At 51.6% G+C, this 16003-nt stretch overlaps 2 protein-coding genes across 2 annotated transcripts in view; both read left to right on the plus strand.

The window, feature by feature from the left end:
• Window positions 1–1603, plus strand: GPR61 (G protein-coupled receptor 61). Its single transcript, XM_026120464.2, has one exon. The coding sequence runs from the start codon at window positions 241–243 to the stop codon at window positions 1573–1575; it is 1335 nt and encodes a 444-aa protein (XP_025976249.1). The 5' UTR covers window positions 1–240; the 3' UTR covers window positions 1576–1603.
• An 887-nt stretch (window positions 1604–2490) lies between these two features.
• Window positions 2491–16003, plus strand: part of GNAI3 (G protein subunit alpha i3) — a 31599-nt gene continuing 18086 nt past the window's right edge. Inside the window, exon 1 of the mRNA XM_064498169.1 lies at window positions 2491–2763. Coding sequence (XP_064354239.1) covers window positions 2646–2763 — 118 coding nt within the window. The 5' untranslated portion in view covers window positions 2491–2645. The remainder of the gene's footprint in view (window positions 2764–16003) is intronic.

Below are 16003 nucleotides of genomic sequence, written 5' to 3' on the forward strand. Positions count from 1 at the left end.
GGAGCCCCCGGGTGCGCTGAGCGCCGCGGCCTCTGCGGCACCCGGCCGGCGCCCGGCGGAGCGGGGCCGGGCGATGGGCAGCGGCGGCCGGGGCCGCCGGCGGACGTAGGGCCGGGCCGGGGCCCCGGCGCCGAGGGGCCGCCGAGGATGTGAGCGCCCGGGCGACGCTCCGCGGCCCCTCGCCGCGGCCCCCTAGGATGGGCGATGGGCCGGTGAGGGCCGGCGCCAGCGCGGGCCCCCATGGAGCCCTCCCTGCCGGCCCCGTGGGCCTGGAACGGCTCTAGGCCGGCGCGGGCGCTGCAGCCCTCGCCGGGCCCCATGCCCCCCAACGGCACGGCCGACGCCAAGCCCAAGGACGTGGCCTCCAAGTCGGTGGGGCTCTTCTTCATGCTGCTCATCGACCTGACGGCCATCGTGGGCAACGCGGCCGTCATGACCGTCATCGTGAAGACGCCGGCGCTGCGCAAGTTCGTCTTCGTCTTCCACCTCTGCCTGGTGGACTTCCTGGCCGCCCTCACCCTCATGCCGCTGGAGATGCTCTCCGGCTCGGCCGTCTTCGACAGCCCCGTTTTCGGCGAGGCCATGTGCCGCGTCTACCTGTTCCTCAGCGTCTGCTTCATCAGCATGTGCATCCTCTCCATCTCCACCATCAACGTGGAGCGCTACTACTACGTGGTGCACCCCATGCGCTACGAGGTGAAGATGACGGTGGGGCTGGTGGCCTGCGTGCTGGTGGGCGTCTGGCTCAAGGCGGTGGCCACCTCCCTGGTCCCCGTGCTGGGCTGGCTCTCGCCGGACCGGCCGCCGGTCCCCGCCGGCCGCGGGTGCTCGCTGCAGTGGAGCCGCGGGCCCTACTGCAAGTTCTTCGTGGTCTTCTTCGCCGCCTTCTACTTCCTCCTGCCCCTCCTCATCATCGTCGTGGTCTACTGCAGCATGTTCAAGGTGGCGCGGGTGGCCGCCATGCACCACGGCCCGCTGCCCACCTGGATGGAGACGCCGCGGCGGCGCTCCGAGTCGCTCAGCAGCCGCTCCACCATGGTGACCAGCTCGGGGGCACCGCGCACCACGCCGCAGAGGACGTTCGGCGGCGGCAAGGCGGCCGCCATCCTCCTGGCCGTGGGCGGCCAGTTCCTCTTCTGCTGGCTGCCCTACTTCTCCTTCCACCTCTACACGGCCCTGAGCCCCCAGCCGCTGGCGGGGCGGCAGGCCGAGACCGTGGTCACTTGGCTCGGCTACTTCTGCTTTACCTCCAACCCTTTCTTCTACGGGTGCCTCAACCGGCAGATCCGCGGCGAGCTGGGCCGGCTGCTCACCTGCTTCTTCAAGCAGCCGCCGGAGGAGGACCTGCGGCTGCCCAGCCGCGAGGGCTCCATCGAGGAGAACTTCCTGCAGTTCCTCCAGGGCACCGGCTGCCCCGCCGAGGCCCGGCCCGGCCCCCCCAGCCCCAAGCGGGACCAGCCCCCCGTGGACTTCCGCATCCCCGGCCAGGTGGCCGAGGAGGCGGCCGAGGCGCCGGAGCGGCGGCGGCATGGCGGCTCGGCGCCGACGGCCGTCTCGGCCCCCCCGGAGCTGTAGCGTCCGCCGGGGCTCAAACACGGCTGCGAGTGGAAACCGGTGTGCGTGCCTGGCTGGGGCGGGGGGGCACCGGCCGCGTCCCCCCCGGGATGTCACCCCCTGTTTGGGGACGGGTCCCCGCAGAGGGGCAGCTCGGGGGTGGCCACCATGGGGTGGGAGCCATTTTGTGCCCGGTTGGAGCGTGGGGGGCTGGGGGGGTGGTTTGGGGGGGTCGCTCCTGTCCTGATGTGGAGCGTCTCAGTGGGGTTGGCGGGAGGGGGGCCCCCAAAATCCCCCTCACCCCCTACCCCCGCTACTGCAGCCCCCACCCATTGCTTTCCCAGCACCCCAGGCCCCACACGTGCCCTATGGCGGGGGGCCTCCCGGGATCACCTGCCCGCCATGGGGCCAGGCCACGCGGGGGGCGGAGGCAGAAGCAGGCCTCGTGTGGCGGCAGGTGCGTGGGGCGGCCGTTGGAGATGGAGGGAAGCACCGTGGGCAGGGGGCTCGCGAGGGGCCGTGGGGCTGGGGCTGGCGTGGGGCTGGGCCAGGGCAGGGCTGGGGCCGCTGTGGGGCTGGGGCCGGGCACGAACAGGGCTGGGGCACTTATGGGGCTGAGGCTGGGCACGAACAGGGCTGGGGCAGTTGTGGGGCGCGGCAGCTATGGGGCGACGCAGACACCAACCTCCCCTCCCGCCCTCCCTCCCTCAGGACTACAACTCCCATCACGCCCCGCTCCACCGAGGCGGAAGTAAGCCGTGCGGCCCGACTCCCATCACGCCCCGCTCCACCGAGGCGGAAGTGAGGCGGGGCTGCCTCCAACTCCCCGCATGCAGCGCGTGGACTACCAGTCCCGGCGTGCCGCGCGCGGCGGCGGCGGACTACATTTCCCGGCGTGCCGCGCGGGGCGCGAGGCGCCGCCCCGGGGCGGTTGGCGGGCGGGTGGGTAACGGTCGCGGCGGGGCGGATATCCGGCGCCGCCTCACGGAGCCGCCCGGGCTGAGGGGAAGCGAGAGGCGCAGCCCCGCACCGGCCCCGCTCCGTCTGCCCCGCTCCGGCTCCCCGGCGGCGGGCCGCCCTCCGCCGCCGCCATGGGCTGCACGCTGAGCGCCGAGGACAAGGCGGCGGTGGAGCGGAGCAAGATGATCGACCGCAACCTGCGGGAGGACGGCGAGAAGGCGGCCAAGGAGGTGAAGCTGCTGCTGCTCGGTGAGGAGGGGCGGGGGGGGGGCCCTGAGGGGGGCGGGGCGGGGGTGAAGGGGCTCTGGGGCGAGTCTTGGGGAGGTGAGAGGGCTCGGGGGGGGTTGAGAGGGGCTGAGGGTCTCCGGGCCCCGGGAGGGGGGGCTTGGGAGAGTCTGTAGTGCCGGGGGGGGGCTGCTAAGGAGCCTCTAAGGAGAAGAGTTGGGGGGCCTAAGGGAGCTTTAGGGAGCGTCTTGAGGGGGACCGGGGGCTCTGAAAGGGGCTTGAGGGGCTAAAGAGCCTCAGGAGAGAAGGTTTAAGAGGCTTGAGGGGGGTCTCCAGGGCCCGGGAGGGCTTTGAGAGGGCTAAGGGAGCCCTGGGGAGGGTGTGCAGAAGAGCTGGGATGGCTGAGGGTTTGGGGAGGGCTCCGGGGCTTGGAGAGGGTGAAGAAGCCCCTGGGAAAGGGATTTGGAGCTTTCCAGGGCTTAGGAGGGTTTTAGGGGATCTTTGAGGGGAGGAATGAGGTGGTGAGGGGAGGACTATCTGGAGGAGGTTGAGGAGGGATTTGGGGGAGACTAAAAGGTCTTTGGAGAGTGAGTGGTAGGGAGGGGGCTGTCTGGAGGGGTGTTAAGGGGGCCTTGAGGGACCGTTGGGTGAGCGGGGGTTGAGGAGGGTGTTGTGGGGGGCAGGGCGAGGGATTACCCAGAGAGGTGTTGGGGGAAGAGGGGTGGCGAAGGCGTCAGCAAGACAAAGAAGGGTCAGGGTTTGAGAGGCTGGGCTGGGGTAGGATTCCCATGGGAAACCTAGGGGAGCTGTGGGAAAAGCCCTGAGGGAACAGGGGCCCTGGGGTGAGTCTGGAAAAAAGCCATTTTGAGAGGTCAGCCCTGCCTTTGACACTGCGGAGGGCTTGGCATGGGCCTGACCCCTCACCCCACCCTGCTCCTCCATCCCTTCCTCCGGATCGGAACCTACTTGGTGGGACCGTAGCCCGCCCGGCTCTGAGGAGGGAGGAGATGGCCTGTCCTGCTCTCCCCTACGTCGGTGGGTGAGATGAGAGCGCTGCTTCCTCGCACGTTGTCCCAGGGTGGGGCTTTTTACTAGAAATAACTCTGATGAAATAACTCTTCTGGCTATAGCGTGGGTCTGAATCTTAGCAGTCCTCCCTCCTGGCTGCTTCTGGGTGCTGGTCTCTCTGGTGGCTTTGGTCTTGGGCTCTGGGGGCAGAAGGCGTTCACTCCGCTGTCTCATTTTCTTTCATCTTTGGGTGTCCTGTGCTTATGTGACAAAGATCACTATAAAAACTCTTGCTCCTGGTTGAATACAGACAATATACAGTCTGTAGTCATGCAGTCTCTTCAGCTTTTTGCTTAGGATGGAGTAATAGAATTAAATCCTTTTATCTGGTAGTTAGCTTCTATGCTGAAAACTGCTCTCCGGGCACCTGTTTCTCGGATCAGAAATGCCCGCTGCGTGAATTGCCTTTGCAGGGGATGCGATAATCATGCTGGGTTCTTTGTGCCTCACGCTACCACAGTGAAGATCCTGTGATAGGATCTGACTCTGCGCAAAAGATGAGATTTGAATTTGGCTTGCTCTTCCATAGCTGAGCTTGTTCTGCAGAGCTTGCAGGAGCACTGAAAAAGCAAAGCGCGTTGTTGCGACCTCAGTGCAATCTCTGTATGTTCAGAAAACAGAGCGGCTGGGAAAGGAAGTGTCACTTCTGTGCGCTTTTATTTTTTGCAACTAAAACGCATTTGTGATTTTTGAGAGGAATGGAAAAGTTATCTGAATGGAATAAAATCTGTAGTGGAGAGCTGTCTTTTTATTATACTTCCCTGAGTGCCTAAATATTTAAGGATTGCAGACAAGTTGCCATATTTGGTCTATGTTCTAGTAACCATGTAAAGAAGCCCTTGTTGGGTGGTAAGTAGGGTACAGAGAAGGAGAAGACACCCTTCTCTGACGGAGCCTGCTAGATATGGGCAGACTCTTGTTCCATTTCTTCGCGACCTCAAAGGAGCTGAGGAACAGGCAGTGCAGACTTAGGGTTGTGGGTGGACCATCTGGTCATGTAGGTCGTCATCTTCTAGCGTCTATTTTTTTTGTTACTCTGACGTTTGCCATTTCAGGTGGAGACAGATTGAGTTCATGAAGACTAGAACAATGATATTTAGTCCTCCTGTTAGACTGGGGCGTGTTGACTAACAATTCTGCTTTCCAAGTGATCCTTATCTCGAGAATACTTCTTTAAACTTGTTTTTACTTGTATCCCTGTAAGAGGTACAGCATGATATTCTTTCTGGCCGTAAAAAGGTACTAAGGATTTTGGGGCTAAAACTGCATGACCTCCTCGTCAGCAAATGACAGAATTGAAGGAGTGTGCAAAATATTGTGGAATAATCATTTTCAGAGCATGTTAACTCAAACACAAGGTGAGACTTCCAAAAGTACGAGTAGCAACTGCACTCTGGATTGCGACTCTCTATTTGTGAAGTAGCGATCTGTATCTAGCCTCATATAAAATAGCGCGCTCATATCAGGTTTGCACTTGGCCGTAACATGCCATAACTTAGAATGTCAAAGTTTTCTAGTTTTCAAAATTAGCATAATGATTGCTGGTGATTAAAGGGAATACTGGATTGCACCAAAATGTACGCTCCCCATATGCAGCTTTGTTAATGTGCAGGTAAAACAAAACAGTTAATTGCTAGAAGAAAATATTTGCAATAGGAGCACGGGTCCTTTCAGTGAGACACCAAGAAGCTGATGGAAAAGTTCATGGGTTTTTTTTCCCATGGTTTGAGCAAGCACTTTTTCTTTGGAGCATAGTATTAAAATGTCTAGGGTAAGTTGTGTCTCGTATCGTTAACTTGTTGTAAGAGATCATGTGGTAGTTCATGTAACTGGAACAAGCCTCTCGCAGTACTGCTGATGTAGCGAAGTCTGGAAAAAATGCATTTCTTTATCGATAAAGTTTTGGAGTGCATACACTCTTCTCTGGCTCAGTTAAAATAAATGGCCTAGTTTGTACTTTGCAGAATTATGTAGGTTAAGAAAAGGTTTTTGCTTATACCAAGGGTGATTGTTTTTTGTCAGCATGGCTTTTAACAGCGCCTAGGTGTTAGGAGTTATTGATGAGTTAGCAATGCACCCAGAATCGGAGGGGTTTCATTGTACTTGACTTCCTCACCTCACTCATAAATCTCCTCTTTTCTGGGGAAGAGGAGGAAGGAGAGAGGATTTCCGCTACACATTCCCTTACAGGTCCTTCTGGTTCCTCCAATTTCCACTTTTTGGATGCTGGCTCAGGTGGTCTCACTTGCTCGATAACTCTAGGATTGTTGTGGGGGGAGAAAAAAAATCCTGGAATTGTATTTGTAGGGCAGCTTCTGTGCAGGGCTTCAAATAACTTTATAATGCTTCACTTTCACAATACTGCCTGTTGAGTAACTCTTATGCTTTTTCATCAAAAGAAGACCTAAGCATTGAATGACAGCTTGCCCAAGGTCACACCAACCCCTGTCTACATTATGTAATTGTCATTTAGTGTGCGATTGTCATCGGGTCCTCTTGAACTGATGGTTTAAATGACTTCATGCACTAGTTCTCGGCACCATAGGCAGCAGCAGGTTACTGCTGGCAGAAGCCAGCCTCTCCTGGGAGGCTGTGGAGAGGCTGGGAACAGAATCTGGGAGTCCTCGCTCAAATCTCGGTGCTAAACACTGCCTCTTTTCCCTTCGTTTGCCTCCAGGAACACGCTGTGCTGCTCTGCAGGCACAGACATGCGATTTTGCTGATGCAGAAATCCGCAGGATTTTCCAGTGAAATGTGGGAGGGCATAGAAAGTCTTCCTGATGAGTTCAGGTGCTGTCCTGCGCTGTTAGCGTTGTTCTTCGGCAAGCTTCAGGGCGTCTGGTATATTAATTATCCTGTGGTGTGTCTTGGAGGGCTTTGTGTGACAGCAAGTGACAACGCTCACTGCTGTCCCGTTGTCAAGTCCAAGCACTATCGCTTCTCCGTATGGAATGGCGTTTGCGTGACTGGAGCTATGTGGGTGCATCCAGCATTGAACTGTTCATGCATAAAATGCGCCGTTATCCAGCCTCTTAATTATAAAGTGTCCAAACGCAGTAAAATGTTATGTTCAAGCACTCCTGCTAATTCATGCAAACTAATTAAAAATATAAATTTGTTCTAAAATAGCTTATATCTACATGACTAACCAAGCAAACTACAAGCTCCACCACTCCTGGAGACCTCTGCTTTTTCTGAATCTTATTTCACACTCTTTCTTCCCCAAATCCCCCAAGCCTTCTGAAGTACCGGTGCCCACCAAGATTTGGTTATGTCTTGGGGAAACATTGAGAGAGACACTCTAAGGATGCAAATCGGGGGAAAGCTCTTGCTGCTGCTTATAATACAGTTAACTAGAAGTAGCTTTTCTGGTAGCACAACCAATTTAATGTGGAAAGCGTTTCAGAGGGACCATCAGGGTGTCAGACCTGGCTGCTATTTGGCTCCGGAGCTGCTTAATGCTCTTCAACAGGTGAAATATAGCTCTGATATTGGGAATATGTCTCATGCTTGGTGATAGGGATGTCCTGCAGTCACGGCTGCTGCTCCCGAGATCCTCCCCAGCTGGAGCTACTGGGGCCGAAATAGTAAATTTGCTCTGGGATGCTGCTGCATGCTTGGTCTGCTCATGGGACCTGCAGGGAGCTGCTGTCCTTTCTGGTCTGAGCCGTGTCTGGAGCTTTTTGTCCCTCGCTCTCTGAGGTATGCAGCATGTATCTTGTGACTCTGGACCATGTGAAGATTTTCTCACAGATGCAGCAGTCAGGGTGAGCCCCGAGTTACATTTTCATGAGACAAAATAAAGACTTCAATTAGCCTGAAGAGCCAGTTGGTGGGAATTAGCGTATGTATTGAAGCCACACTGTTGATGAGGTCAAATCAATGCTTGAATTTCAGCTTGGGTTGTGAAAGGTGCTCTTGATGTCTGAGACATCTGGATTTTGCAAAAGTGTCACAACAGTCTGACTTTTCCAGAGGAAAATACTTGAAGTAGTTTGGTAATGGGTCAGATCTTCTCCCTGGAGGCTTCTTGTCTTGCACTACTTGTCCCTGCTTCTTTGAGGACCACTTGCATTTGTCCTTAGCTGAGATGGAGGTAGTTTCTATCTCAATGCTGGTATTTCCTGGTCTCTGTCAGCCAGAAAGATGATGGGTCTGAGATGCAGTTTGCAGCCATGTTTTACCGCTTTGTTGAATCTCACAGGGTGAGAGTCAAGTCAAGAATCGCTATGGACCCTTTGTATCAGCCTTTAGTTCTGCCCTTTGCTTTCCCCACCACAAATGGGCACCGACAGGCAAAACATTGTATCTACAAAACGGTCATTCTTTGGAGTGATTTAATTCACCAGCTTTTTGATTAGACAGCCCTGATCGGTCAGGGTAACTGTAACATGGAAAAGAGAGAGTCTGTCTGTGCTGAATGCTGCTGTGTAAGTGCAAACTTTTGTTTTCTGCACCGTGTAAAAAGAAACATCTGATGCAATTAGCCAGCTGTGGGCTGGGACGTCTGCTGCAGGCGCTCCAGCAGTCTTCTGTCTTGCTGCTGCTGCTTCGGTTGTGTGTACATCACATGCTCGTATAAATAAAGCAGACAAATGTGCTTGGGCCCAGCACTGAAAGAGGACAGACAATTTATAACATTCTGCTAAGCTACAGATGGAGCGACTGGCTGGAGAATTGGTATTTCATTCTATCCTCCAAGAGCCCTCTGGACACGGTTCAAGTTTCTTTAAACTCGGAGGCAGAACATCAAAATAACTTTTCTTGGAAGAAGAGCATGTGCTGTGAGGAAGAATTTTCTAATTAGATTGCAGCTTGTTTAAGTTTTGGGCAGCTGGCTAACGAGCCTAGCTGTTGCTGGTGAAAAGGTACTTTCTATTCCTCCTGTTTTTAATATGTAAAACTCTTATTCCTCGTGTAAGTTTGATCAAACAGCGGTCTCTTAATGACTTAAAACAGGGTTTGCAATTGAAAAGACTGACAAGTGCTGATTACTTTGCTCGTGCGCACTTCATAAACGGGGTGGAGAGACTCCAGTGGTATCCTGCTCCCCCAATTCATAGTGCCATCACCTTTTGTCCTAGTGCTGATACCCTGATGGTCGTGATCGGATGCATGTCTCTTATTTCATGTTTTCTCAGTTGGTGTTTGGTAACTTCTCTGACTTGTTTAACCTTCTCCCATTACTTCAGTGGCACTCACTATGTTATCTTCAAAAACAAATACGAAACAATCCAAATCCTTGGGTGAGCAATAGCATTTGTGAAGCTTGGTTTCCTGTAGTTGTGTTTTAGGATCTCTGTCCACCAAGGGCTCCCTTACTTTTAAGGAATGAAGTTTTCCCTCAGCGGGGAAACTTTTCTACCCAATTGCTTATTTTTATAAGTGGTTTTTAAGAACTCAAGACTGTTTTCCCGTATCAAATTCAATGGACACTGAGCTTTTTAAAAACAGACAAGTCGCACAAAAAACCTTCGTACGGAGGAGACAAGGCTAACGAAAGTCCTATTCAAACCCCTCTCTTCCCACCGTGCCCTCACCATTTGTCTGGCCCTTCAAAGTCATCTGTTGCCTTCCGGTAGATCTCCCATTTGCTCCTTGGTTGCTTGGTTGTCCCTTTTCTTTTACCCATACTAGTAAAGTGAGAGTGGAATAAAAATCTTCATCTGGTGTCAAAGCTGGTCCGCTTGGATAGATCAGACCATGCCTTTTTTAATCCTTCATCTCTGAAAGCATCCAGTTGCGTGAACCCTGCCTGAAGAGGACTGGAATTAGCGCGTTATTATACGGCATGCAGAAGCCGCTGCGGAGCGTATCTGTAGGACGACTTCCACAACAGGTTAGGGGAGATGTTTGTTGCATTTGCAATGTGTTGTAGCGCTTCAGTCAAAGCTGTTCTTCACGCTCAGATTCCATGTAATAGAGGCCTGAACATAATAACCGGTAGGTGAGAAAGGGGCTCCCAGGAGAGATGTTCATTTGATCTTCTGCCAGAAGATGCATCACGTAAGCGTGGCGTGTGTCCATAGGTGTCTCGAGCCCACGCTGCTGAACAACAGGCACAATTAGCTTAAAACGCTCCCGAGAGCGCTGTGCAAGGAACTGCAAAACCAAGTGCAAACCAGGAGCGCCGGGCTGGCTGTTAGCCGCGTAGCTTAAAATGCAACAAAGGAGCCTTTTTCTGAAGGTGACAAAGCTTTAGTAGCTGATCTCAACAGCAACAACAAAAACTGGAATGCCTTTTTTGGGGAAGAGGGAATTCAGGCCGCCCTTGCTGAGCATCTAGGATAAGGGGAGCTGGCAACTGGTTGTGGGAGCCTGCCACGACTGTAGCTGGTGCTGGCTTCATCGGGCAGGAGGGTACAGCTGGTATTTATAATTGCCCTTATGCCAGTTGGCCATTTAATGGTGGGAATTAGGCTCTGTTTACACCAGGGACACACTTTTTTTCCTCTTGTGCATTTTAGTTTGTGGCTATTAACAGTATTTCAGTGCTGACAGCCCTCGCCTGTGCTTGCGATGTTTGTGCTGCAGACGGGCGTGCTCTGCTCCGAGACGGGTTAGGCAATGCGTTTGCTTGTGTTCCTCTCATAAATCAGATCTGACCTCCGATTCTGGGGGCAGATGGAAATGCTTTTTTGTCCAAGGAATTATTTTGTAGCGGAGGTGAAAAGTGACGTTCTTAAAGTTCAAGTTGCTGTGTTACTTAATGCTGTCATCCTAATGTTACTGTATACTAGCCCTGGAGTTCTGCGAATGCAGAAAACTTTCCTCTGTATGACTGATATCCTGAAATAGCTGCTTTAGGAATCACTTTTTTAACCTTTGTCTTGTAGATTTAGAGATAGAGCAAGACGTCCTACCAGCCAGATAACAAGGGAGGAACATCGACAGTTGCTGTCAGTACACGTCACAGCTATCGGTGATTGAAAAACATTGTCCTACTTAGTTATTCCTCTACAAGTTTACACAGTCATTAAGATCCAACTTTGGCCCAATATCCATATAAGGAGGAAGAAAAATCTGCATGTCTTTCAATGTTTGAGTGACGTTTTGTTAGTAGACAGCTAGTTCAGTCGAGCTGGTGCTTCCTGGTTTTTGGTCGTGATTGATGCAAAATTCACTGGTATGTCTAGATCCTGTTCTGAATGGTCACAAGATGTTTTAACCACACTTCAGTGTGAGCTGGAGTTGGAGCTTTGCACCCAGCCTTTCCCAGCCTCTTGCTGCTGTTGTTTGCCTCGCTCGGCAGTGATAAAAAGCCTGCTTCAAACGCTACCGATTCTTAAAACAGTTCCTGGTCGCTCCCTGTGTTGGCACAAACCCCTTGGCTCTTTTTCTTTGTTTGATGGTGCTTTGACTTTGGCACTGCCCAACATGGGAGACCATTGCTGTGCCAAGTACTTGACGATTTCTTTTCTAAGGCACCAGGTCAAAAGTCTTTGCTAGAAGCTTTAAGTCAATTTTTACACGTTCAAATCCTTCATGTAAAATGAGGCTGATGCCTTAATGAAGATGCAAGGCAAAAATGCTGCTTCCCAAAACGAACTTGTAAAACAATGTTTAGGTGCTTAGGGGTTAATGTTTGTCATTGAGGCATGTGCAGTTTTATGGTTTCAAGTCTTAATTTTTCTGGCTAATACAAGCAATCTTTTAAGCTGGATCGATGGCTGAATGATGTATTTAAAGCTCACTCTTTCTCTGACTTTTCGTATGGGGATGTTATTAGGCTCATATGGAAACTAAGTGACGTTGAATGGAGAATGAAGTGCTTGTGATCCGTTTTGAGCCTGTGAAAGTGAAGTGGAAATTTACAGCCTCTTGGCACATCTCGCGAGGCGGCTCGTGGGCTTGGCCGGCCACCGCCGCCCTGACGCGGCTCTTGCATCACTTGCCTCCATGTTGAGAAATCCTCCGGGGCGGCTGCTGTGCTTGAGCATCTTCTCAGTCCCTTCTGTCTGCCCCCACTTTGGTTCTGGATGGGACCGAGGGGTGGTCGTAAACTAGTGACCGACTGGCTTTAGTGCCTTCCTCCTCCAACTGAAAGGTTTTTGCGTTTTCCCCGTGTCCCTGTTCCATTCCCAGTGGCCTTGTTTCCTTGAAGAAAGCCGCTTCTCTAAATGTAGCGGCTTGACTTTGTGTGCCACGATGGCTTCCGTTGGGAAGAGTGGTCGCTTCCCTGTATCCCTGGTCTTTTCCCTGCTTCTGTGAACATGATCTGGAAACCCTTGTGCTTATACCCTGCCGTGGATTTGTTTACTTGACTGGGTCAGGCTGTCAACTAGGGTTTTCAGGTGCGGACTCGTCTCCTGTGCAGTTGTCTGTGCTGCCTTGCAGCTCTCTTCGGGATGCAGGTTGGCAGGGACGTGGGGGAGAACTGTAGCAATTGCAGCCACAGGTAAGGCAGCAGGCGAAGCAGTCTGCCGTGGCTTGTTTCGGCATGGAAAGGCCTGCTTAAGTCATGGTGATCTTAGGGCCTTGCTACTTGAATCCTCCGTTTTCATTTTTAGGGACAGTGACAACTTCAAGGGGTTTGTCCCCTAATGTTGGCTCCTGGTACCTTCTCGCTTAAGCCTGCCTTAGTCATCCCATAGGTCTTTTTTTTTACAGATTGGTTTCTCTGGTGTGGTGTTCTTGTAGAGCAAAGCTATTAACCGAAGGGGTTCTGCTCCCTGTGGACTTTTCTAGCAATAGCTGTAGCTTTTGAGAGGCCTGGTGGTATAACATTGTTGCTCTTTTCAATAACGTTTCTTCCTCTTCCTAATCCTTAGTGCAGGCTCTGGCAACTCTTACTGTTCAGTTCTTTACAGCTTGCTGAATCACCCTTGGCCTTGTAATAGCCACGATCTTTCCAGCGGGGTATTGCTATTTGAAATAAAAAACTTCCGCAGGGGGAGAAGTGACATATGTTAGCAGGGACAGTGGCTGCCCCTTGGGTAGAAATACGCATGCAAAGGTGGGGATATCAGAGTTCAAATTCTGTATGATGAGATTAGAAACAAGGGGGAGGGAAACGGCGAAGAGGAAGAGGGCTCGACTATCTAGCTTTCCAAAAAATGCGCAGGTACAAGGGCTGCGGTCGGGTGTGTTTGGTGTAGAAGAGGTTTCCCAGGTGGAAAACAAATCAGGAGGGCAGTGTTTTGGAAAATTGTATCTTAGGAGCTTGTTTGTGTATAGAAGGAAGTATTCGTGTTCACTTGTTGGGGTGGGATGTTGAATAAATGTTGACAGAAGGAAACATCTGCTTTATCAGGGAGATAACATCCTTTGGGGTTGCTGATTATTTGAATAGCTCCTGCTCCATGCTTGTAATGGTTCTCCTGATGTTTTAAGTGCTGGACTCCTGACAGCTTTGTTGTGCTGTTACACCCTAAAAAGGGGCCAGAGTAAGAGGGGAGAGCGTTCATTTTGGGTTTTGCAGGTGGCCTCTAACTGGAGCCAGGAAATCCAGCATCACTTCATAACCGTTCCTCAGAGCCCAAAAGGATTGTGCGGTTTCCCCAGGTCTGCGTTGGCGCTCCGTCTCCCGTGTAACTTGTTTTGTGGAGTGAAACGCGTAGTGTTATTCCTGAGATATTTGTTGAGGTTGGATATTGCACATGCTGACAGCTTCCAGTGGGTTTCAGAGTTCAGCAAAGGCTGCGGCATCGCTCTGTCTCAGGAATGGTCTGGCAAAGTTTCTGCCAAACTCCTGCTGAGATTTTAAAGCCGATATGGGCTGTTGCTGTAGTTACGAGCTGTGCACAGCCTCCTCTGGAGGCTGGAAACGAGGAACATGTCAGTTGTTAATTTTTTTGTCTTCCTCGCTTGTACTTTAATGGCTATTCCAGGTGCTTCTCTTCTGAGCTGCTGCAAAGAATTTGTTTCAGTGGTGACCTGCTTTCTCTTTAGAGAACTTCAGATGCTGCAGGGCTTTTCCCATTAACTGCAAAAATTCCTCACCTGGACTAGAGATTAGTCCAGTTTTGATCTGGCTTTAGAAAAAGCACTTGAAATAAGATTGCTTGTACCTTCTGAAACAATGAACTGGTTCAGTGCTTGTGCTTGGAAGATTTAGGTAATCTTTGACCTACCTTTTTTTTTCCCCAAGCAGGGTGAGTTAAGAAGCAATTGTTTTAAAAGCTAACGCTCTATCCAGAGTGTGTTTACGTGGGTCTGTAATATCCAGTCTAAAGCTGTATTTTGGTGCTCGCTGCCTGCTTCCCTGTAATCTCGGAAGCGTGGCCTTGCCGAGTTGTTTGGGTTTCCATCTCTCGTTACAGGAAGGCCCCGGCTTCCCTGGAGGAAGTGGTTGGTTGATAATTTCCCCGCTTTGTATATATATCGCTCTCCCAGGGCTTTTACTAATAAGGGACTGACTTGAAAGCTGTTCAGGTCTTGTCCCATTTCCCTTCCCCCTCCAGAGGTAAAAAAGATGTGACTGTAGGACTTCATGTAGTGCTTGTGAAGCTTTGAGCAGATGTGAGCTCAACGTTGTGCAGTTGAGGCAAGCTCTCCGCGATGTGCTCTGCTTAAATGAGCACCGTGGAGTATTGCTTAAAGGGTTTGGTGTAGGCTCTTGGGGTTTGGGGGAGCTGCAATGCCTCCCCACTTTGAGCACCTGAAGGGTTGGTCTGGCTCCTGGAGGGGAATGATCGCTATCCGAAGGACCGCTCGAGCAAAGCCGACTCTTCTTAGCCAGGTTTGTTTGCAGAGAACATGTTGATCTAGTGGAGGAAGCCACTACAGCAAAAAGCAGCTAAGGCTTTCTAACAGATGAGCCACTCTTCGTTTCTAGGGTATGCAAACAGAGCTGTGGGACAAATGCCGGCCTTGCTGCTAATTTGGGAGAAGAGCAGTTAGACTTCTGAAACAGTTTTTCCATGGAGTTACGACATCCCTGTTTAGGTCAGGCTTGGTTTCTCATGACGAAATGTGATCTGCGCGTAACTGTACTAATCAAAGCAGAAGGGAAAGGCTTGCTTTGTTTTGCCAGTGAAAAATGTCCAAATAACGCTCTTTGATATTTTTGAACACTGTAACATCCAGTGTCTTACTTTGATTTTTTGAACTTCTGAAATATCCTAATTCCCCCTCTGGTCAATGCCCGCTGTCCCAGAGGCTGAGTGCTTCGCCTGCCGAGTCCGTAAGAATTTCAGGTGTAACAGTATCCAGTTGCTCTAGTCATCTTAATTTCTAATGCCAAGCATCGGTTTTCTGTGGGCTGGAAAAGTATTTCAGTGGCATTTAAATTCCCATGTTTTCTCCTACTAGAAGTACTTGACTGAAGGCTTAAGCCACGCTTTAAGCGTAAGCAACATGCATCGGAATAACCAAGCTGGCTGATGGCAGGAAACAAAGGCTGCAGATTAAATGCTGTTCACTAAGTAGAGCAGGCCCAATATAGGTGTCCCTATACCAACCCTCTATTGCTATTCAAATGATTTGGAAAAAGGAGAATAGCAGCTCGCCCAGGACTTGCATCTGCAAATATTTAGAGAAACTTCAGGCGACAGAGAAGAGAAATGAGGTCTGGAGAGGTCAGAGCTATGGTTGGAAAGTAAGAGTAAAATGCAAATGATTGCGTGTCTTGCTTGGGGAAGAATAGGGGAGATAAGAATAAAAGCATGGGCACACAGCGAGAGAGGAACTGCAAATGCCCTGTGCTGTACGAGAGCACGTAGTGCAGGTCTCACGTGATAGACCAGGGCAGTGTTAATGCTTTTTTTTTTAGCAGTTTGGGCAAGACTTTGCCTGATGTTGGCCGTGTCACCGGTAAGCAGCCACCACCCCGGCAGGGGATGATTGCAGAGCCTGAGGGCAGATGTTTTTCAATGGCTGTTTAAGGAGATACCTTGTGTCGATGGCCCTGGCAAGGATAGAGTTTGGGAGCAGGCCTGGAGCATCCAATAAGACTTCCTTTAGGAACAGCATCCGCAGGAGGTGTCTTGCCATTTGGCAGTGCCCACTTGGATGTGGGTCGCACTAGCGTGTGCTGCAGCAGCCGATTCTGCTGGTACCTTGGCAGGGAAAGAGGTTCAGAGGAAGCACATCTTATTTTCCCTACCTCTCTTAACCTCTTAAAAGTAACAGGGTGAACAACAGCCACCTCCCCCTGTGAGGGCATAGACTGCTTGTCTGTCAAGTTCCCCTTAAGCGTGCACGTGGCGGGGTTGGAGACGAGAAGGGAAAGAGTTAAACGAGCATGGTTTAAATT

This window comes from Dromaius novaehollandiae, chromosome 27 (assembly GCF_036370855.1).
Source record: "Dromaius novaehollandiae isolate bDroNov1 chromosome 27, bDroNov1.hap1, whole genome shotgun sequence".
In the NCBI taxonomy this organism is placed as follows: Eukaryota; Metazoa; Chordata; class Aves; order Casuariiformes; family Dromaiidae; genus Dromaius; species Dromaius novaehollandiae.